The sequence below is a fragment of the Delphinus delphis genome, chromosome 3 (genome assembly GCF_949987515.2).
Source record: "Delphinus delphis chromosome 3, mDelDel1.2, whole genome shotgun sequence".
Lineage (NCBI taxonomy): Eukaryota > Metazoa > Chordata > Mammalia > Artiodactyla > Delphinidae > Delphinus > Delphinus delphis.
This window is the reverse complement of record NC_082685.1, coordinates 11,650,752-11,674,406: the sequence shown is the minus strand read 5'-3', so window position 1 is coordinate 11,674,406 and position 23,655 is coordinate 11,650,752. Positions and strand designations below refer to the sequence as shown.

The 23,655-nt window shown below is 42.0% G+C and overlaps 1 protein-coding gene across 1 annotated transcript; it reads left to right on the top strand.

Moving 5' to 3' along the window:
- Positions 1-654: 654 nt before the first annotated feature.
- Positions 655-5,637, top strand: LOC132422867 (zinc finger protein 709-like). The gene is made up of 4 exons (XM_060007956.2): positions 655-776; positions 1,139-1,265; positions 1,481-1,541; positions 3,545-5,637. The coding sequence occupies exons 1-4, from the start codon at positions 735-737 to the stop codon at positions 4,944-4,946; spliced, it is 1,632 nt and encodes a 543-aa protein (XP_059863939.1). The 5' UTR covers positions 655-734; the 3' UTR covers positions 4,947-5,637.
- The last annotated feature ends 18,018 nt before the right edge of the window (positions 5,638-23,655 follow it).

The following is a 23,655-nucleotide window of genomic DNA, read 5'->3' as shown; positions in this document are numbered from 1 at the left end:
ATTATGCCACTGGGGAATTCCTATACCTAGGATGGGCTGTCATGCTGCTGTGCCCCACCTGGGAGCTCAGAAATGAGAGAAAGTGGGAGGACAGCCTCTAGAGTGGCTGGTCAGGTATCACTTGCTGATATAAGAGAAAAGGGTTTTGTGTTTTTTTTTGAGAAAGCACTGTTGAACTCTTTATGTATTTTTATAATTTGTGCAAATTCACCATGAAACCATTGAAGCTTTAATGAAGCCCTTGCAAACTTTGTCTTAACCTGTTCCCCAAGGTCATCAAGGCCCAGATTATAGTTGTATGATTCTGCCAAAATGAGGTCTTCTGTGATCTTATCATCTCAGTATGGGTGTTCTAAAAATTGTTCAGAAGCCATCCCAAGGCACATGAATGTAGGGATTTTGTGGAGGTGTGAGTTGTCCTGTTTTCCTCCTCATGTCTCGGCTCTGACTCTGAATAACTTCCTAGCCCCATGAAATGAGACAGAGAAAGGAAAGCAAAACTGAGTATGTGATAAATATTATATAAATTTTAATTTATACTCCTCCACAAGAATATTTTCATTCACCCACCTGGATCTGACTACTTCTGTTAGCCTGGAGTACTTCAGGACAATATGACTAGCTGGATCTTGTTACAGGTTGGATTTCCACAGGACTTTTGGCCTCGTGTCTGATGATGAGAATAGAAAGAAAACCTTCCAGTTCTTCACTGTGTTGTTATTTGTTAAAACCTCATGCAGATGGGAACCTGTGCTCGTATAGTGCTGCACGATATGGTGGGTACTAAAGAGGGAATGAGAAAGTTTTTATCAGAATGAACCAGTGTGCTTAAAATGGATTATTTCTTTCATCTGTATAGCAAGTTTCTCTTATTTCTCCAAGGTGCTCTATGTCTTGACAGAGAGGAATAAAGACTTGAAGTGATCACAGTACAAATGTAGCAGTAAATTCCTTGTGTTCATGATGCTCTTGAATTCATGAGGGAGTGTCACCATAGAGTAAGAGTTCTAATGACAAAGTTATAGAATAAATGTTTGGAGACCGCAGAGTCATATGTGAACTTCCTATGAATTGAGTATAGATTGCTGGTGCTCTTCATTCTGTCCATTCTCTCACATACGTATTTGGGATGTTTTAGGATTCAGTGACCTTTGAGGATGTGAGTGTGAAGTTCACCACAGAGGAGTGGGCTCTGCTGGATCTATCCCAGAAGAAACTCTACAGAGATGTGATGCAGGAAACCTTTAAGAACTTGACCTCAATAGGTAAGGATGATGACATTCTTACTTAATTACTTAGTCAATTAGAGAACCAGTGTTGCTTGCTTTTCAACATTTTCAAGAGGTGAAACGTGGAAAGGGACTACATTAGTAAATAAACCAGGCATGGTCATAGTTCATCATGGACCTGTCATGTAACAACGTTTCTCTGATATTTTATAACTTATAATGATTTTTGTTGTTGTTGGTCTGCATTTTAGGAGAAAAATGGGAAGACTCTGATACTGAAGATCAGTATGAACATCATGGGACAAATCTAAGGTGAGTTATACTCACACGAGAAAGCAATGTCCCATGACAGAATGTTAGTATGCCATGATATTTTTTGTTTTATTCAAGTACAGTTGATTTACAATGTTGTGTTAGTTTCAGGTGTACAGCAAAGTGATTCAGTTATACGTATATATATATCCATTCTCTTTCCAATTCTTTTCCATTATAGGGTATTCCAAGATATTGAATATAGTTCCCTGTGCTATACAGCAAGTCTTTGTTGTTTATCTGTTTTATATAGAGTAGTGTGTATCTGTTAATCTCAAATTCCCAATTTATCCCTCCCCCACCCTTTCCCCTTTGGTAACCATAGTTTGTTTTCTATGTCTGTGAGTCTATTTCTGTTTTATAAATAAGTTCATTTGTATCATTTTTTTGGATTCCACGTGTAAGTGATACCACATTTTCTTTATCCATTCATCCGTGATGGACATTTAGGTTACTTCCATGTCTTGGGTGTTGTAAATAGTGCTGCTATGAATACTGGGTGCATGTTTCTTTTCGAATTAGAGTTTTTGTCTTTTCCAGATATATGCCCAGGAGTGGGATTGCTGGATCATATGGTAATTCTATTCTTACTTTTTTATGGAACCTCCATACTGTTCTCCAGAGTGGCTGCACCAATTAACATTCCTACCAGCAGTGTAGGAGGGTTCCCTTTTCTCCACACCCCCTCCAGCATTTGTAGACTTTTTAATATGGCCATTCTGGCCGGTGTGAGGTGATACCTCGTAGTTTTGATTTGCATTTCTCTGATAATTAGTGGTGTGGAGCATCTTCTCATGTGCCTGTTGGCCATCTGTGTGTCTTCTTTGGAGAAATGTCTGTTTCAGTCTTCTGCCCATTTTTTGATTGGGTCCTTTGGTGTTTTGATATTGAGCTGTATGAGCTATTTGTATATTTTGGAAATTAATCCCTTGTCAGTTGCATCGTTTGCAGATACTCTCTCCTATTCAGTAGGTTGTCTTTTCATTTTGTTTATGGTTTCCTTTGCTGTGCAAAAGCTTTTAAATTTCATTAGATTCCATTTGTTTATTTTTGCTTTTGTTTCCATTACTCTAGGAGACAGATCCAAAAAAAATATTGCTGCGATTTATGTCAAAGAGTGTTCTGCCTATGTTTTTCTCTAGGAGTTTTATAGTATCCAGTCTTACATTTAGGTCTTTAATCCATTTTGAGTTTATTTTTGTATATGGTGTTAGAGAATGTTCTAGTTTCATTCTTTTACATGTGGCTTTCCACTTTTCCCAGCACCACATGTTGAAGACACTGTCTTTTCTCAATTGTATATTCTTGCCTTTTTTGTCATAGATTAATTGACCATAAGTGCATGAGTTTATTTCTGGGCTTTCTATCCTTTTCCATTGATCTATGGTCTGCTTTTGTGCTAGCACCATACTGTTTTGATTACTGTGGCTTTGTAGTATAGTCTGAAGTCAGGGAGCCTGATTCCTCTAGCTTCTTTCTTCTCTCTCAAGATTGTTTATGCCATGACATTGTAAAACAAAGAAATAAAATAAATCATTCCAGCCTTAAAATTAATGAATCTTAGAATTTTTGCATCAAACCTTTTTTCTCAAATGTGTCCTAAATGTTGAGTGTTTGAAAAATAGTACACTTGGGATCAGTATTCAGAATCACCATTTATGAATATTACTGTTTTGATAATTGCTATGATTATCTTGCAGAACTTTAGTAAATTCACTTTCAATCAGAATGTGCAGAAAATGTGCACTTTCCTTTAAAATGGTAAAATTTTCATTGTCATAACTATTACTAAATATAATTAATAAACAATTCATTAATAATATCCTTCTTATTTTTTACAGCAGTCATATGGTAGAGAGACTCTGTAAAAATAATGAAGGTAGTCAGTATGGGGAAACATTTAGCCAAATTTCAAATCATAATCAGAAAAAGAAAACTGGAATAAAACTATGTGAATTCAGTGTATGTGGACGAATCTTCATGCGTCATTCATCCTTTAATAGGCACATGACATCTCGCACTACACCCAAACCACGTGAGTATCAGGAATATGAGGAGAAGCCATATAAATGCAAGGAATGTGGGAAAGCCTTCAAGCATCGTCAGTCCAGACATACCCATGAGAAGATTCACACTGGGGAGAAACCCTATGATTGTAAGAAATGTGGGAAGGCCTTCAAGCTTCGCCAGTCTATTCAAAGGCATGAAAGGATTCACACTGGAGAGAAACCCTATGAGTGTAAAAGATGTGGAAAAGCCTTCAGATATCACCACAACTTTCAAAAACATGAACGAACTCATACTGGAGAGAAACCCTATAGATGTAAGCACTGTGGTAAAGCTCTCAGTTCTCTCAGATACTGTCGAATTCATGAAATAACGCACACTGGAGAGAAACCTTATAAATGTAAGCAATGTGGTAAAGCTTTCAATTGTCCCAGTTACTTTATAAAACATGAGAGAACTCATAGTGGGTTGAAACCATATGAATGCAAGCAGTGTGGTAAAACCTTCAGTTGTGCCAGTTACATTCGAAGACATGAAAGGACACATACTGGAGAAAAGCCCTATGAATGTAAAAAATGTGGTAAAACCTTTAGTTGTTCAAGTTCCTTTCGAAAACATGAGAGAACTCATACTGGAGAGAAACCCTATGAATGTAAGCAATGTGGTAAAGCCTTCAGTTATTCCAGATCCTTTCGAAGTCATGAAAGGAGACACAGTGGAGAAAAGCCCTATACGTGTAAAAATTGTGGTAAAGCTTTCAGTTGTCCAAATTCCTGTCGAAAACATGAGAGGAGTCATTCTGGACAGAAACCCTATGTATGTAAGGAATGTGGGAAAACCTTCAGTTATCTTGCCAAATTTCAAAGACACATGATGAAGCATACTGGAGATGGACCTTATAAATGTAAAGACTGTGGGAAAGTCTTTGATTGTCCCAATTACTTTCGTTGTCATGAAAGGACTCACAGTGGAGAAAAGCCATATAAGTGTAAGGAATGTGGTAAGGCCTTCAGTTTTCTATGTTGTCGTCAAATACATGAAAAAAGTCATACTGGGGAGAGGCCCTATGAATGTAAGCAATGTGGTAAAGCCTTCACTTATCTCAGTTCCATTCGAAAACACGAAAGAACTCATACTGGAGAGAAACCCTATGAATGTAAGGAATGTGGAAAGGCCTTTATTTATCCCTCAAATGTTCAAAGACACATGATAATGCATACTGGTGATGGACCTTGCAAATGTAAGGATTGTGGGAAAGCCTTTGATTGTCCCAGTTCTTTACAAGCACATAAAAACACTCACACTGGAGAGAAACCCTATCAATGTAAAACTTGTAGTAAAGCCTTCAGTTGTCCCAGTTCTTTTCAAAGCCATGAAAAAACTCATAATGGAGAATAGCACTATGAATGTAAGGAATGTGTGAAAGCCTTTATTTTTCCCAGTTCATTCCAAATACATAAAAGAGCTCACACTGGAGAGAAACCGTATTTTTGCAAACAGTATGGCAAAGCTTTCAGCACTCTCTGTTATATTCAGATACATGAAAGAACTCGTACTAGACAGAAACTGAATGTAAGGAATGTGGGGAAGCCTTCATGAATCACACGTTTCCAAGGACACATGAGAGTGCACACTGGAGAGAAACAGTATATATGTAAGGAATGTGGGAAAGCCTTCAGTCCCATTTCCTTGGAAAGCCACGAAAGAACTTGCACTGGAGAGAATTGTATTGAATGTAAACTATGTAGGAAAACCTTCACTTGCCCCACATCCTTACAAAACTACGTGAAAATGTACATGCGGGGCTTCCCTGGTGGCGCAGTGGTTGAGAGTCCGCCTGCCTATGCAGGGGACACAGGTTCATGCCCCGGTGCGGGAAGATCCCACATGCCGCGGAGCAGCTGGGCCTGTGAGCCATGGCCACTGAGCCTGCGCATCTGGAGCCTGTGCTCCTCAACGGGAGAGGCCACAACAGTGAGAGGCCCGCGTACCACCAAAAAAAAAAAAAATGTACACGTGTTAGAAACTTTGTAACTGAAAAATTAGGGAAACTTTTCAATTTTAACAAATATTTTCAAAGTCATATGAAAACTGCACTGAAGAGAAATTATCTCCATGTAAGTACTATGGGTACGCTGTCTGAAAATTCACAACATGAAAGAAATGTTATAAATTTTCTTTGTAATTGACTCATTCTTAAAGTGATTCTCTCTAGTATGGATTTCTAATTAGTTTTCAAAGTACACATTGAAGTGAGATAATTTTGTAGATACTCATTAAGCAAGAGTTCCTTAAAAATTAATAGGTAGTCTTTTCTTTTAGTTATTTAGTAATTTTTTGTGTGTCTATTTTGAAGTCTATTGGAACCATGAATTGAAGTTTATTTCTAGTATGCAAGTAGGTTTAATTTTTACCTAATTTTGTAAGTTATATGTAAGGAAAAGAACATTGAAAAATGCCGGTTTGGTTTTTTTTTCCTGCTGGCTTCCTGTGGCAAGTACTGGATATGCCTTATTCATTTTATATATATATATATATATATATATATATATATATATATATATTCCACCTTATTTAGCAGAAAACTAACTTTTTATTGCTTAAAGATCCTTATTCTATTTTCCATGGAATATATAATTGCTATATACTTGTAAGTATGCAAAGTTTATCATAGTGCAGTCTCTTGTGAATTATTCATCTTTTGTCCTTTACACTTTGTCATTTCTTTTGGTTGGGATTTGGACTATGGAATTTACATTAAGAAGAGAGACGGGGCTTCCCTGGTGGCACAGTGGTTGAGAGTCCACCTGCCGATGCAGGGGACACGGGTTCGTGCCCAGGTCTGGGAGGATCTCACATGTCGCGGAGCGGCTGGGCCCGTGAGCCATGGCCGCTGAGCCTGCGCGTCCAGAGTCTGTGCTCCACAACGGGAGAGGCCACAACAATGAGAGGCCCGCATACTGAAAAAAAAAAAAAAAAGAAGAGAGACGTGTGAAAGGACAAAAAAATTTAGATTTGGCAATGTCCCTGATCCTGTTATATTAATGTGAGTAACATGAACTACATTTTCTAGAATGTGTTGCCTTATGATCCCATGTGAGAAGTCACCAAAGCCTAACTTACATGAAACTTGGAATGCAGAGATGAAGTATGATTTAGTCAGGTTTTGAAGTCACCTGTATGGAAGGAGACAGAAGCATAGGGCCTTTGTAGACACTTGCTTCCAGCCCGTTTTCCACATTATTTTCCCTATCAGTCAAGTATATCCTCAAAACCACCGTAGACTGCTTGACTTCCACTTGATCTGAGATGTAGGCTTCTACAGTTGTCCCCAAATTCAACATTAAAGATCCAATACAGTTTGAATTTTCCTGCAAGCTCTCATGTGTCCACCTTGTAAGAAATTTAGACTGTCATGGTTAAGAATATTCTCTGAAGCACTGAGTGCCCTGTTCTCTAGATCTTATTTGTATAAGGTCTAATTTGTAAGCACCTTGTTCTGTTTATACTGCTCCTGACTATGTGCTCCCCATTCCACTATGACAGTTACAGTGGTACAGTCCAAAAGAACTACATGAGAGTTTGTTCCTCTACTGCACTGTGCAGTGACTGCTCTGATGCAGTCCTTCTGTGTAGCATCAGCACCTTCCTCATATCCGGCAGGTTCTGTGTGTTTCCTGTTATTCATAGCTGAGTGTAATCCCTAATATGTCTTCAGTCATGTTTTATTGTATTTAATTTAAAGTGTGGGGCTTCCCTGGTGGCACAGTGGTTGGGAGTCTGCCTGCTGATGCGGGGGACGCGGGTTCGTGCCCTGGTCCATGGGGATCCCATGTACCACGGGGTGGCTGGGCCCGTGGGCCATGGCTGCTGGGCCTGCGCATCCGGAGCCTGTGTTCTGCGGCGGGAGAGGCCACAACAGTGAGAGGCCTGCATACTGAAAAAAAAAAAAAAAAAAAAAAGTGTACATTTTCATGTCAGGACTCAGCCCACCCACCAGCAGTGTTGCCAGTCATCTCCACAATTTAAAATCTCATGGGTGCAAATTAGACACTGATGTCAAGGAGAAAGGGTTCAGTTAAGAAGGTGGAACCACCATGGGAGGAATCAATGAGGTCTAGGGGAGTATGATTCCACAACTGGAGAAATTATAAAAATATCTAGCAAAATCGATTTTATTTTTTTTTTATTTATTTAATTTATTTACTTTTGGCTGTGTTGGGTCTTGGTTGCTGCACACGGGCTTTCCCTAGTTGCGGCAAGTGGGGCTACTCTTGGTTGAGGTGCACAGGCTTCTCGTTGTGGTGGCTTCTCTTGTGGAGCACGGGCTCTAGGCGCACGGGCTTCAGTAGTTGTGGCACGCAGGTTCAGTAGTTATGGCTCACGGGCTCTAGAGCGCAGGCTCAGTAGTTGTGGTGCACAGGCTTAGTTGCTCCGCAGCATGTGGGATCTTCTCAGACCAGGGCTTGAACCCATGTCCCCTGCATTGGCAGGGGATTCGTAACCACTGCCCCACCAGGGAAGCCCCCAAAATAGACTTTAAAGCAAAAAATATATAATTAGAGATAATGAGGAAAATTATATCATGCCTAAGGAGTCAAAGTTTATAGTTTGCATCTAAAATAGTACATAGAAATGTTTCTATTTGCCATTAATGCCTATGTTAACAAGAGATCGCAAATCAATAACCTAACCTTTTACCTTCTTGACCTGAAACAAATAGACTACAAGATACTACTCTAGCCAAGGTGAGTTTATTCAGGATCAGCGGAGCACTGCAACTCGTGGTCTGCAACATGGTGAGTCACATTGCAGGTTCCTGCACAGCAAGGGAAGGTGAACACTTGTGTAGAGCAGAAAAGAAAGTTGGAAGGGCTGTAATAAACAGAGCATCAGTGACTTTTCATTGGCTGAGTCCTTGCCAGGAAAGAAGAGGTATCTTTCTTCTTTCCTGTTGGGGTCTACTGTCATTGCAGGATGTGAGAGCTCCCCCTTGTGGTCTTCCCACTCTATTTGAGGTTTCTGTGTATTCATTTTTTCCATTTTCCCCTTTTGATGAAAATCTTTCTCTGAAAGCATCGTTGATCAAGAGTCAGGTTTTCTATATAGTTTCAGCAGCTTTTTTCCCTCAATGTCAGGGTTTCCTGGGTTTAGTATCTCATGTCAAAGGGAAAGTGACCAGATACTAAGGTCACATTTGAGTAACAAGAAAGGGTAAGAGAGAGAACCTTCAGGCATTTTTTATCTAGTCCATATGTTATTAAGATAATAAGCATTGGCTATCATCTGAAGAGTTATGTCATCATCAAGGGTTTGGCAACAAACTTCCAGCAGACTTGGTCCTGATATCTTGGGAAAGCTGTCTCATCAAATCTTGTCTGCTTCAATTCTGGGAGATCTTTACTTGCAGGTCACCAGATGATGTGCAGCTCCAGTCAGGGTTTGATGTTTTCTTTAGGTGTGTCATAGATGTGTCACGTGAATCCAAGAGTCCATTCCTTGGAATCTGATGGCACAAGGGTTGGTCAGCAGTACTTGATAGGGGTATTTCCAATGAGCTTGAAGAGAGTTCTTCTGGAGGTGTATTTTTGAATAAATGAAATCTCCAGGTTGCAAGATGTGATACTTAAAGGTCTTTGTTTCCCAAGGGTACACTGTGAAAAGACTCTTCTACCAAAACATGATTACTTTTCATAGAAAAAATTAGGCCTTTGCAATGTTGGAGCATCTCCCCTTTTATGAGTTGTGGGTCAAAAGAAGCAGTAGGTCAAGTGCGTTGGGTGTTCTGTGACTGTCTCAAAGGGTGAGAGTTTATGAGTTCCAAAAGGGGTGGGTCTGAGATTTAGAAGAACTAACGGCAGTGCGTTTGGTCAAGGTATTTGTAGGACCTCAACAAATTCTGCCAATTGAGTCTTAATACCATTAGTGTGTTTGACTAAACCAGACGATTGAAGGTGGTAAGCACAGTGACAGTGTTGCCTGTCAAACAGCAGAGACTTGTCAAAGCACCTAACCAGTAAAGTGGGTTCTTCAATCACTGTGAAATTTGAGGAGTTCCCCTGGTAGGGATAATCTTTTCCAAAAGGATTTTAGCCACAGTAGAGGCAGTAGCATGTCTGTAAGGGAAGGCTTCAGTCCAGTATGAAAACATAACAGACCATGTCTTAAACATATTTATATCCATTAGACAGGAAGTTGCATGAAATCTATTTGCTGGCCTCAAATGGTTCATTAGGCAGTTTTATTTATTTTTATTTTTTAATAAATTTATTTATTTATTTATTTTTGGCTGCATTGGGTCTTCGTTGCTGCACGTGGGCTTTCTCTAGTTGTGGTGAGCCGGGGCTACTATTCATTGCAGTGCACGGGCTTCTCATTGCAGTGGCTTCTCTTGTTGCGGAGCACGGGCTCTAGGCACGTGGGCTTCAGTAGTTGTGGCACTCGGGCTCAGTACTTGTGGCTCGTGGGCTCTAGAGCACAGGCTCAGTAGTTGTGGCAAATGGGCTTAGTTGCTCCGCAGCATGTGGGATCTTCCCGGACCAGGGCTTGAACCCGTGTCCCCTGCATTGGCAGGTGAATTCTTAACCACTGCGCCACCAGGGAAATCCCTATTATGCAATTTTAAATGTTTATTGGCGAAACAGACAGGCTTCACTGGGCTATGCTTTGGACAAGTGGGACAAGTGAGGTAGGCACTTTTTGTGGACTTGTTAATGCGTCCCCACCAATGTTGAGTGATGAAGGATATCATTTGGTCAGTTGACCAATGGTTTAATGCATGGATAGTGGTAAGGAGTGGGAATTTTAGAATCTCTGGTAGGAATGGATTGGTATTTGGTCCAAACAAGAGCTTTCTCTTTTTATCAAACCAAAAGTTGTTGAATTTCCAATCTTGTTTTTCCTTTTCTGAGACCAATTGTTGGGCTTGTCTAGCCAGTTTTTCTAAATTATTTGGGCAAATATCCCTTTGGTCTATGACAGACATTTGGCTGCTCTAGATCCCTTTAAGGGCAGCATTCCTTGCAGAAATATCAGCAAGGTGATTTTCCCTAGCTTCAGAGAGTCAAATTTAAAATGCCTTTGGGGAATTCCCTGGCGTGTTTAGGACTCCACGCTTCCACTGCTGGGGGGCATGGGTTCAATCTCTGTTCAGGGAACTAAGATCCTACAAGCCGTGCATCACAGCCAAGAAAAAAAAAAAACCCTCAGAATCTTAATAGCTAATGCGGAAGGGGAATTATTGCATTCAGTAATTCCTGAACATAGAGGCCATTTTTAACTTTATTTCCATCGGAAGTAAGGAAGACACGTTGCTTCCACAGCATTGCAAAATCACGAGCTACTGTGAAAGCGTATCTATTATCAGTACCAACACTGGCAGTTTTGTCCTTGGCTAATGTACAAGCCTGTGTAAGAGCACGTAATTCATTCAGCCTGTTGGGTCAAAGCAGCCATAGGTAAAGATGCTGCCTCAACAACATCAAAAGGAGTTGTAATAGCATACCCAGCACAGTATTTGTCATTGTCACCTTTTCAATAAGAACCATCAGTGAAGGCTTCCCTGGTGGCGCAGTGGTTGAGAGTCCGCCTGCCGATGCAGGGGACACGGGTTCATGCCCTGGTCCGGGAAGATCCCACATGCCGCGGAGCGGCTGGGCCGGTGAGCCTTGGCCACTGGGCCTGCACGTCCAGAGCCTGTGCTCCGCAACGGGAGAGGCCACAACAGTGAGAGGCCAGCTTACCGCAAAAAAAAAAAAAAAAAAAGAGCCATCAGTGAACCATGAGAAGTCAACATTACCCAATGGAATTTCCTGCACATCATTACAAGTCAGGAGGTGGTCCGTCAGTGTTAAAACAGTTGTGAGTACTTCATCAGTGATGGAAGGGAGAAGAGTAGCAGAGTTAAAAGTTATTACAGTGTAAAAGAGTTATGTGAGGGGCAGTTAACAAGGGACTTCAGAGGAAGTGAGGCGGCTGCCTGAGAAATGTTGAGTGTGATGAAAATTTAGGAGAGCTTCAAATGCATGAGGTACAAAAATGGCTAAAGGGGATCCCACAATGATTTTATGCATGGCCATAACCAAAAGGGCAGTGGCCATAATGGCTCTAAGCTGAGGCAGGGGTGTGTCCCCATGCCACAGGGTCCAGTTGGCTGGCTATAAAACCCTATGCTATGGGTGGGTGGTGGTACATGTTTTTGGGTGAGTTCCCCAAGGGCATTCCATTCCTTTTCATATACCAAAAGGATGAAGGGAATCTGATAATTGGAATGCCAAGGGTAGGTGTGTTCATTAAACACCTCTATTCTTTGCAATTCTTTTCTTTTTTGTTCTTTTTAGCTGTGCCACATGGCATGTGGGATCTTAGTTTCCCAACCAGGGATTGAACCTCTGCCCCCTGCATTGGAAGCACAGAGTCTTAACCACTGGACCGCCAGGGAAGTCCCCATCAAACCCTTCTTTAAGGCCTTGAAAGCTTTGTTGTCCGGTTCTTCCCATAAAATTGGGTCAGGGTTGTTACTGTTGAGTAAAACATACAGAGATTTAGCCATAAGAGAGAAATTTGGAATCCAGTTTTGGCAGTGACCCACTAGCCTGAGAAAACCTCACCATTGGTGCTTACTTTGGGAACCATGAAACTTAGGAAACTATGAAGTCTATCTGGATCTATGTGTCACCCATGTTCTGATATCAGGTGCCCTAAATATTGAACCTGGGTTCGGGCAAACTGCAATTTTTCTTTGGCGACCTTATGTTCCTTTAAGGCTAAAAGCTTTAGGAGGTGGCTGCTATCTTCCTGTGAGGAGGCCTGAGAAGGAGAGCAAAGAGGCAAGTCATTCACATACTGCCTCTAGTGAAGGATTCTCTAAGGGCACTAACTGGAGTGCCACTTGTAATTGAAGAGAGTCTTTAGCCTTTTGTGGCAGGGTACCCATACAAGGTGGCAAACTTGCAAATAACAAAAAAAATGAGCTCAAGTAAAATTTATAAACACGGAATATGTTGCCTCCAGAACATCAAAAGAACCATGTAGATGTTGTAGGTGCTGTGGGGAACGATAGCCGTTTCTTCATGGTGTCAGGGAGGGAGCTGGCCTCAGCTTATCAAATAATTTCCAGAAATTTAACAGAGTTATCAGGGACTCACATTATATGCATGGCCTTGTCCCATCTGCTTTCTGTGAGCTTCTTTTTTCAATATTTGTGTGTCCTTAATGTCCTTAGAGGAGACGTCATTAATATAATGTTCTGCCTGTGTTCTTGGAGAAACCAGCATGCTGTTCAGATCTTGGCTGCAATGATTGTGTGGGAGGGCAAAGCTGTTAATGATCCATGAGGATAACCCAGTGAAGGTGTATCACACATCCCTTCAGCGGTGAAGGCCAAGTGCAGCTGAGAGGCTATTGAACTAGGCACTGAACACAACAGACTTAGCCGAATCTGTGATATCAGAATATTTATCAATTGCTTATTAGATGGAGTCGGTAATTTCTATAATGTTGGAGACTAGGAATAGGGTTCTGTTTGGTACGACCACAGCCTTGAGGTTGCCTTAATTCACTGTAAGGTGTCATTCTTTCCTGGTTTAATGGGATAAACTGGGCTGTTAGAAGGAGGATGGAGAATAATTTAACCCTTCACTAACTAGGTTTTATATACAGTTTTCAGTCCATCAAGGCCCTGTGTAATTTATGTTGGGCCATATTAACTAACTTATTTGGGGAGTAAGGTCTGTGAGGTCCAATTTTTCTTCTTTTTTTGTTTTGGCCGTGCCACGCAGCATGCAGAACTTCCCCACCCAGGGATCCAACCCATGCACTGGAAGTGCAGAGTCTTAACCACTGGAGCACCAGGGAAATCCAAGGCAATTTTTAAGTGGCAAAAACTTTAATTTTAATCTATGAATCATTGGTTCAGAGCTTCCCAGCTCGTTATGGGATATTTTAGGACAATGGGTGTTGTGACCATGGAGAATTTAGGCACAACCGTGGTTCTGATGGTTAAGGAGAAACATTGTCCTATTTGTCCTCTATATTCATTAGTGCTCCTAAGATTATCAGAGGTATCTTGCTTAAATTTAGTGAGAACTCAGGTAGATCTGTACTTTGAGACCTAGTATTTATTAACTGCTTGAAGGTATCTGAATTAGTACTTTATATCAGAGAGCAAAATTAATTCTGAACCTATGTTGTAGAGGCCCAAAAGCTAAGCAATGTACTTTCATCTGTTTTGTTGTATAAATTATTTTAGTATATTTTGGATTTCCAGTTGCATCAAATTGTGGACCTTTGTTTTAGTATTGTATCTATTATTTCCTTCCTCCTGATCTACTCTGTTTCGTGTCCTTCTTCACTGGATATACTTTGGGGAAGGGGTGTCTCTCTACCCTTGTATTTATAATATTTTTTCCTCTCAAGAGCCTCAAAACAGTGCCATCAAGGTTAGGAGTCTTCCCCATGACAACTGGTTGCATTATAGGGTTTAAGGAACCCAGGCTTAAGTCAGTTTTGAATTAATCCCTTGGCTGTGCCACAAGGATGCCATGGGTGTGCAGCAACAGAAGTCTTTAAGGGTCCTGGTGAGCCTTCTGGTATTAGGAATGTGAGCTCAGCCTGCAACCTAGTGGCTGCCTTTCCCCCTCTCCTCTTTTCTTTTCTTTCTTTTTTTTATTTTTTTATTTTTATTTTTGGCTGCGTTGGGTCTTCGTTGCTGTGCGTGGGCTTTCTCCAGTTGCGGTGAGAGGGGGCTGCTCTTCCTTGCAGTGCACAGGCTTCTCATTGCAGTGGCTTCTCTTGTTGTGGAGCATGGGCTCTAGGTGCGTGGGCTTCAGTACTTGTGGCACACAGGCTCAGTAGTTGTGGCTCACGGGCTCTAGGAAGCAGGCTCAATAGTTTTGTTGCACGGGCTTAGTTGCTCCGTCGCACGTGAGATCTTCCCGGACCAAGGCTCGAACCCATGTCCCCTGTGTTGGCAGGTGGATTCTTAACCACTGTGCCACCAGGGAAGCCCTCCTTTTCTTCTTAAGTGACTGCTTTTTCAGGACTACCCCCTCACACAATGAGGCTACCTCTTTCACAGGGTGTAGTCCCTTTCTCCCAACCCCATCCCCATGGCATTTTGGGGTCAACCCAGCCTCTGTCACAGTTTCTCTATAACACACAGATAAATCCTGGCACAGACATCAACCCAGGACTACTTTAAGGAGAGCCCCAATCCCACACCCCTGCTCCCAAAGGCTTAGAAATTCTTGAAACTTTCAATTCTGGTCAGCCAACCATAGAACAGAGGCCTGGTGGGGTCAACAGTGCAAGGGCAGCACAGCTCACGGCACAAGCTCCCCAGCGCCCAGCAGCCCACAGCGCTGGCAACCATCAGGCAGCAGAGCAGGTGAGCAAGAGAAGACAGACCCACAGGTGGCGGTCATGTGTGGATATGCTGCTCACGATGACAGTTATTATTGTCACCTGCAGAGATGTGGTTTCCTTGTTGAGGCTGATGCCAAAGTGCCCCCCCCCACACACACACACCAAGAAGGTAGGAAAAAGCTTCTGACTCAGGTCTTGGGGGAGGAGGGAGGGCTCCTCTCAAGCAGCTCTGAAATGGCTTCAGAAAGCAAGGTGAGGAGCCTGGCCTGGGTGTTCATTGTGGTTGGGCATGGGGCTAGGGCGAGAGTCCCTGCACACTGGCAGGGCTTATGGTTGGAATCTCTTGCCTGCTCTAGAGGAGAGACCACCCAGGCTTCCTCTTCAGCTTGTCCAAGTAGGGGCACAAGGGGAAGAGGGTGGGGTAAGCCTTAAGGGGTGAGCAATCAAACATCTAAAAATGTGGAGTCTTGACTGCTCACTGCACGGACAAACCTGGGTAAGATAAATATGCATTCGCAATTGCTTGGTTTAAAAGAAACACAGGATGCTCAAGAAATTTTCAAAACTGTATTTCGCGGTGACAGGAGGAAGAGCACTGGAGGGGACCAGGATATGTGGGTTAAGGTCTTAAGTTAGACTTTACTATCTTACAGATTTAATTAAACTCTGTATGTAAAACAGAAATTTATATAGACTATATTTTACTATTTACTAATCTTTTTCTTTTAAAGGTTTTTTTTTTGTTTTTTTAATTTGGCTTCATTGGGTCTTTGTTGCTGCGCATGGGCTTTCTCTAGTTGTGGCAAGTAGGGGCTACTCTTCGTTGCGTTGCGCGGGCTTCTCATTGCGGTGGCTTTTCTTGTTGCGGAGCATGGGCTCTAGGTGCATGGGCTTCAGTAGTTGTGGCACGTGGGCTCAGTAGTTGTGGCTCGCGGGCTCTAGAGTGCAGGCTCAGTAGTTGTGGCGCACAGGCTTAGTTGCTCCGTGGCATATGGGATCTTCCCGGACCAGGGCTGGAACCCATGTCCCCTGCATTGGCGGGCGGACTCTTAACCACTGCGCCACCAGGGAAGCCCCCGTGACTTTCTTAACGTATACAAGTTACACTCTGAGTGCAGCTACACTGGATGCAAAACTCCAACCTTTTTCTACAAGAAGGCCCAAGGGAACTACAGCTAAAACCTCAGAAGGGGCACCTCCTCCCTTTCCATTCCTCTCTCACCCCCTAGCCCCCATCCCCGCAAGTGCATGTGCATCCCCAGTTTCCAGGGCTCTGTAGCTTCTCTCAGCCTAAAGGCTCCTTCCAGGGTGGGTGTGAGCAGGTAGAACACCTGCAGGGAGAGGCTCCCTGGGAGGAACCAACTAGGCCTTCAAGCAGTTCCCTTCGCATGCTCAAGGGGGCCTTAGCTTGAAGTCACTGGCCTCAGGGCCTCTACTCCCACTGGAGTTGCTAGGACCACCACTGCTATTTTAAATACACAAACCAAGTGAACAATCCAGCAAATTCACTCAAACCCACTGTTTATGTGGAAAAGAGAAAAGAAAATTATAGGAATTTTGCTAGCTCAACAGGAAAACCCACAAGTATCTGTTGAATATTACATTCCATAAAAAGAAAAAAGTTAATTATTATTTCCATGGCAAAAAAAATTGTTTTGAATATAATCATACTTGAACACTTCTGGAGTGCAAGTCTAAGCCCTGGAAATCGATTTGAACTCACCTGAAATAAAAGAACACACCTCATGACTATTACTGCACACGATCTGGAAATGAAAAACAATTTTTAATACATAGCGTATTATATTGGAATATTTTTATTTCTTTCTGATATTTATCTCTTTATTGTATCTTAGATATAATTTCATACTGTGCTTCAAGTTTTATTGATTAAATAAAATGTATTAATTGAACACAGACTAACATCAAGTGAATACATCTTTTAAAGGTATTCCTTTGGGTTTGAGTAAAGGTCATCTGCACAACTGTATCTCATCATGCACTTTCCTATGAGTAGAGTGATATCTGTGCAAGTCCAATATGATTTCCTGGTTGAAACACCAAAAATAACTATGGATGTTTAGAGGGCAATTATCCAAGGAATAATTGAGGTGAGCTGCAGACAGAGGGTATCATTTTGAGTAATATCTGAATGTGGTGGCAAAGGAGGTATATTTCCTCAGAGCAGGAAATATTCTATGCCTTCTTTTTTTTTTTTTTAACTTTATTCTATAAATTTATTTATTTATTTATGGCTGTGTTGGGTCTTCGTTGCTGTGCGCAGGCTTTCTCTAGTTGTGGCGAGGCGGGGGCTACTCTTTGTTGTGGTGTGCGAGCTTCTCACTGCAGTGGCTTCTCTTGTTGCGGAGCACAGGCTCTAGACGCACGGTCTTCAGTAGTTGGCTTCTCTTGTTGCGGAGCACAGGCTCTAGAGCGCAGGCTCGGTAGTTGTGGCACACGGGCTTAGTTGCTCTGCGGCATGTAGGATCTTCCTGGACCAGAGCTTAAACCTATGTCCCCTGCATTGGCAGGCGGATTCTTAACCACTGCTCCATCAGGGAAGTCCCTATGCCTTCTTACAAGAGGAGCAGCTAGGAGGTTTATGCACAAAGCCCTGAAAGCTCATTTTTTCTGTTTTCAGGGATCATTTCCATGTTTACACTTTCAGCAGATGTTAGGGAAGATGGGGTAAAAGGTGACAGTTTGGGTTTCATTAAACAGCAAAATAAGTCCAAACTTGCTCCCCTCTTTTTTTTCAGTACTAATTTATGCTTTCTTAGCAGTGTTGACATGTGACTTTACAATTATTAGTATCTCGTTTGATCTCCTGTCCCCATCATTCCTGCCACATACAAATGAAGAAAGTTAAGCATTCGGTCTTACCTCAATTCCCATAGCTGATAACAGTGGAATCTCTCAGTTTTGAAGGCATAATGTGTGCCACTCTTCTGGGCAATGTCAAAAATTGCAAACTCAGAAGGACACTATAAGATTTGTATAATTACGTACTTTTACAAATGCAGAATCAGAGTTTCCAGCAGGGAACATAAGACAACATGGTGTTCCATATATATGACATTGTGGAAGAGACAAAGGTATAAGAAGCTAAAACAGATCAGTGATTAAGGGTAGGGAGTGTTCACTACAACCAGGCACCACTAGAGTGTTCCTTTGAGATGATGAAGTATACTCTATCTTGATGGTAGTATAACTATACATTTGTAAAATTTCACAACTACACTCCAAATAGTATGTGTATATACTAAAAAGTAATAGAAAGCAACAAAGTTGCTTTCACATGCTAGGAGAATGTTAAACTTTCCCAAACCTTGATTTTTACACGTGTAACCCTTCTTTCCACCTTCTGTGATCCTTCATAAGAAGAAATGGAAGGACTAGAATGGAGGAATGTCATGGGTCACAACAGGACTTTCTTGGTACCAAGTCTGACTTAGGAAAGAGGTACCTTCTAGGGCTACACCTGCTCTCGTTGCCATTCACATAACTGGTGAGAAAGTGATAGGGCTCTTGGAGTCCACTTTTGTGTTGACTCCAAGTTTTTTGGGTCATATCTTGGCAATGCTGTGGTCTGACACAAAGGTGCATGTCACAGACCTCCCCAATGGGATACAGCTGGGTGTATCCTAATCTAATCCTTGCACATCAACATCACGTGTTCCCAGAGAAGGTCTTGAGACCATTTCCAACTTATAAATTTCCCATCTCTAGTGTACTCTGTGACCGCTTGTTAGGAAACATGTTTAAATCAAACACTATCCCACTCTGGAAATTTTCTGTTGTGACCTCAGGTAACTGTGAGATGAAGCAGTGATGGAACCCAGAACCCATGTCATGAGTGCGAGGCTCAGGCCCCTCAGACATTTATTACCCGCTGTCTCATAAAGGTCAGCTGTGTACCAACAAGCACAGTTTCACAATACTTTCAAAACCACCAATAATGTCGAAAAGAGACACCCTGCCTTGTCCTAGCTATAGAGTCCCTCTGACAGACCCCACTGTTACCAAATCATCCTCCTTTTGTTCTAAAACCCTGCACGCTATGATTTCGGTGGCACATGTGCCTACCACCGGGAGGTCCCTCACCTCGGCAACCGCTTCCAGAGTTTGGTGCTCCCCTAACGAGGCTGGTGACAACTCTTTCCTGGTGCTGGAAAATCTCTGCAGATCTCCTGCCCCGTGGCCTGTGGGAAATGGTGATCTCAGCCAGACCCTCCGCCGCTGGGGCCCCTTTGCTTCCCAAAACTCTAGAATGCAACGCGCGACACCGTCTCCAAATAAGACGCGCGAAACGCCCGGGGTCCCTGAAGTGCGCAGGCGCAGGAGGTGGTGTCTCCTCCTTAATCGGAGGACAAGCTCCAGGTTTCTCAAGAGGCAGAAATGGGCGGAACCATGTCCCCACCTGCTCTTGCAACAGCTTTCAGTGCTTTCCAGGGTCCCAGAAAGTACTCTTTCTGTGGCTGGGAAACCTGGGGTCCGAGGTCTGGAGGCCGCCTCTCTCCCTGTCAGTGGAAGTCCAAGTAGGGGACAGCGATCAAGGGCTCGGTGTGGACAGACTGTGAGGCGGACTGGAGCGACCTCAGTGCGCAGGTGAGACGTGGGGGGTGATGGATACCATACGGAGGAGACCTCCCAGAGGACATGGAGGCCAAGTGAGGACACAGAAACCTTTGTCGCCCTCACTGAGCTTCCAATGGGAAAATAAAGTGAGGAAGGGTCACATCGTGAGGGGTGCTTTTCTGAAAGTGATTATAGCAGCGTGAGTGGTTGGAACAGGATAACTCCTGGCATTGCAGACCCTGACCCTCACCTCTTCACGCTCCTGAGAATTTTTTCTTATATAAAATGGCGTAGGACTTCCCTGGTGGCACAGTGGTTAAGAATCCACCTGCCAACGCAGGGGACACGGGTTCCAGCCCTGGTCTGTGAAGATCCCACATGCCACAGAGCAAGTAAGCCCCTGCCCCACAACTACTGAGCCTGCGCTCTAGAGCCTGCGAGCCACAACTACTGAAGCCCGTGCGCCTAGAGTCCGTGATCCGCAACAAGAGAAGCCACTGCAGTGAGAAACCCGCGCACTGCAACAAAGAGTAACCCCTGCTCGCCACAACTAGAGAAAGCCCGCGAGCAGCAATGAAGACCCAACGCAGCCAAAATTAAATAAATAAAAATTTTAAAAAATTTTAAAAAGCTAAAAAAAGTAAAGTGTAGTATATTACACTTTGTAATGTAGTATATTACCTGTAAAATATAGTGTATTACCTGTACATAGCATAGGTAGTATGTAGCATAGCATTATATGTAATTAGCTTATACTATATGAAAATAGAATATATTATATATAATTAGCATATACATAATTACTTTACAGTGTATAGTATTGTACTTTTACAGAATAATACAGTTGACCCTCGCAAAACATGAGTTTGAACTGCGAGGGTCCACTTACATGCGGATTTTTTCAACATATATAGAGTCGGTCCTCTCTAGTCCTGTGTTTAGCGTTGGAGAATTTAGCCAAACTCATACTGAAATTTCCATTGGACGTTGGATGAATCTGTGGATGCAGAACCTGGGCATATAGAGGGCCTACTATGGGACTTGAGCAACGGTGGATTGTGGTATAGTCAGTGTCTCCTGGAACCAATCCCCCCTGGTTACCTAGGGGTGACTGTATTACAGTCTTATCAGTCTGTAGTATAGTATAATTTCCATGTCTGTCCACAAAAGCAATCAAATAAGTCACTCACATCCTCCCGTGAGAACACAGGGCACCTCACCCTCTTGACAGTGCAAAGTCTGCCTCCCTCACCCAGGTTGTTCTCTGGGTTCCTGAGTGCAACTGAGGTGTCAGTATGTGTTTCAGAAATTTGAACTAATTTACCAGCCTGAGGATTGCAATGAAGCACTGAAGTTTGATTTTTAGTAAGTGCAGAGATACGTGACCTTTGTGTTTGTGTGATTATGAGGCAAGATCATCCCAGAGTGCTTTATCCCGAAGAGATGCCCTTGGATAAGGAGTTGTTGTTGATGACAAATTGAAATTATAATGGAGTAATCACAATTCAGGCATACTAAAACGGAGTCAGATGGCCACTGCGGATTTAATCTCAGACATCTCTTTACCACTGAGAACTTGAACTTTCTTTGAACTGAACCAGACCCAGGGACCACCAGCCATATCCAGAACAACACCTGCCAGCTACAACCTTATTGTCTCAAGGTCTCCCCTGGTAACTATGCAACCATTTCACATCCCAAACCAATCCTTGCATAACAAGTACCCTCACTTTCTGTCAGCTCCAATTATAATTCTTGACAAACAATTTATATAACTGACCGTAGCTTTGCAGCTTTTTACCTTTATAAACCACCCCTATTCTGTAGTCTGGCAAAACACAATTCAAGTGCTTCTTGAATCCGTGTCTCCGGGGCTGCAGTCCTAACAAACCCCAAATAAATAGTTTTTAATTTCAATCAGATCTCCACTTAGAAAAATTTGGTTAACATTGTTCTTGGTACCAAGCACCTACACCATGATAATAGCCTAAAAGTCTGTAAAAATGTGCTGATGAGGTCAACTGTTGCCCAGGGCATCCTCTAGCATGATTGCCTGGAGATTAACTAATCCTGCTGCCCATTGGGTGCCATTGCAGACTAGGAGTGGCCTGGTTAGGGATTGTAGCAGCAACTCTCCAGTGTTCTTGCTCACATGTGCTGGTAGCACACCACCATTGATAGGAAAACATGTACAGGATTTATTTTATTTATCTATTTATTTATTTAGGATTTTTTTTCTCTATCTATCTATTTATTTATTTCTTGCTTGCTTGCTTGCTTGTGGAGCTGCTTGGCTTGAGGGATCTTAGTTCCCTGACCAGAGATTGAACCCAGGCCCTTGACAGTGAAAGCACAGAGTCCTAACCACTGGACCACCAGGGAACTTCCAGGATTTATTTTAAATGAACAAGAAAGCAAGCATATTTCAAAATGTAAACCACATTGCCTTTGCATTTCAAGAGGAAGAAACAAAAATATATATAATTTAAATAATTTAAAAGAAACAATTTAAGCTTCTTTTTACGTAAGTGCTGAAAAGACTTATAAGCAACAACTCACATCATTATCTACAGGAGCATGGGGAATTTAGTCGCCAATGGTAGAAGACATGCCAGGAGTGAGTCTTCAGGCATACTTCTATGTCTCAGGCTGAGGTTTTGAAAGTTGATATACAAAATAAACAACTCATGCTAAACAAAAAAAAGTACCCATATTTTATTTTTAATACTTTATAGTCAAATGACTAATTTATTATTTTATTTTTATTTTTGGTAGTCATGAATTACCTGCTTAATTAAACATTTAAAAATTAAATGTAGGGACTTCCCTGGTGGCGCAGTGGCTAAGAATCTGCCTGCCAATGCAGGGGACACAGATTCAATCCCTGGTCCGGGTAGATCCCACATGCCTCGGAGCAACTAAGCCCACGCGCTGCAACTACTGAAGCCTGCGCACCTAGAGCCCATGCTCCGCAACAAGAGAAGCCACCGCAATGAGAAACCCGCGCACTGCAACGAAGAGTAGCCCCCGCTCGCCGCAACTAGAGAGAAAGCCCACGTGCAGCAACAAAGACCCAATACAGCCAAAAGATGAATAAATTAAAAAATTAAAATTAAAAAAATAATAATTAAGTGTAAAAAGTCATACATAATAAACATTTCAAAGTGTGGAGAAAGTTAACCATTCTTCAGTACCCTCAGTCCTACTCAGTAGAGGTAACCATGATGGAAACATATATATATATATAACTGCAAATTGGAAATTTTCTTTTCCCTGACCAGTGATGGAACGCAGGACCTTGGCAGTGAAAACATGGAGTCCTAAACACTGGACCGCCAGGAATTCCCAGCAAATTGGAAATTTTTAACATAGCTACATCATTCTGCAGCACATATAGATCAGTGCTTATAGATTTACCCCATGCTTTCATTTTTCTTTTTCAGATTCTCTTCCATTCTGGCTTATTACAAGATATTGAATATAGTTCCCTGTGCTATACAGTGGGACCTTCTTGTTTATCTATTTTATATATAGTAAAAAAAAAAAAAAGTAAATTTTATAATATGTGTATATTACCACAATTAAATATAAAGTTTTTAAGGCAAGAGAGTGAAAGCACAGCCCACAGTATGGAAGAAAACTTTGCATATCATATATCTGATAGGGGACTTATATAGAAAAATATAAAGATTATTACTTAATAATAAAAGTCAAATAACTCAGTTTAAAAATGGCAAAGGATCTGCATACATATTTGTCCAAAAAAGATATACAAATGACCAGGAGCTATGAAAAAATGCTGCATATCATTAGTCATCAAAGAAATGCAAATCAAAACACTAATGAGGGACTTCCCTGGCGGTCCAGCAGTTAAGACTGTGCACTTCCACTGCAGGGAGCATGTTTAATCCCTGGTTGGGGAACTAAGATCCCACATGCTGCGTGGTATGGCCAAAAAAAAAAAAAAAAAAAAAAGAAAAAAAAAACACTAATGAAATATCACTACATAGCCACTAGGATGGCTAGAATCAAAAAGCTAGAATCATAACAACTGTTGTTGAGGATATATGGAGAAACTGGAACCCTCATAACTGAGTGGTGCAAATAAAAATTGGTGCAGTCACTTTGGAAAACATTCTGGCTGTTCCTCAAATATTAAACCTAG

What these genes read in the sequence shown, in the direction of transcription:
- LOC132422867 (XM_060007956.2), top strand. Translation starts at nt 735, where the DNA reads ATGCAGATGGGAACCTGTGCTCGTATAGTGCTGCACGATATG. An exon ending in GTATAGTGCTGCACGATATG is followed by an intron (nt 777 to 1,138) that starts GTGGGTACTAAA and finishes GGGATGTTTTAG; the next exon opens with GATTCAGTGACCTTTGAGGA. An exon ending in CATCATGGGACAAATCTAAG is followed by an intron (nt 1,542 to 3,544) that starts GTGAGTTATACT and finishes ATCCTTTAATAG; the next exon opens with GCACATGACATCTCGCACTA.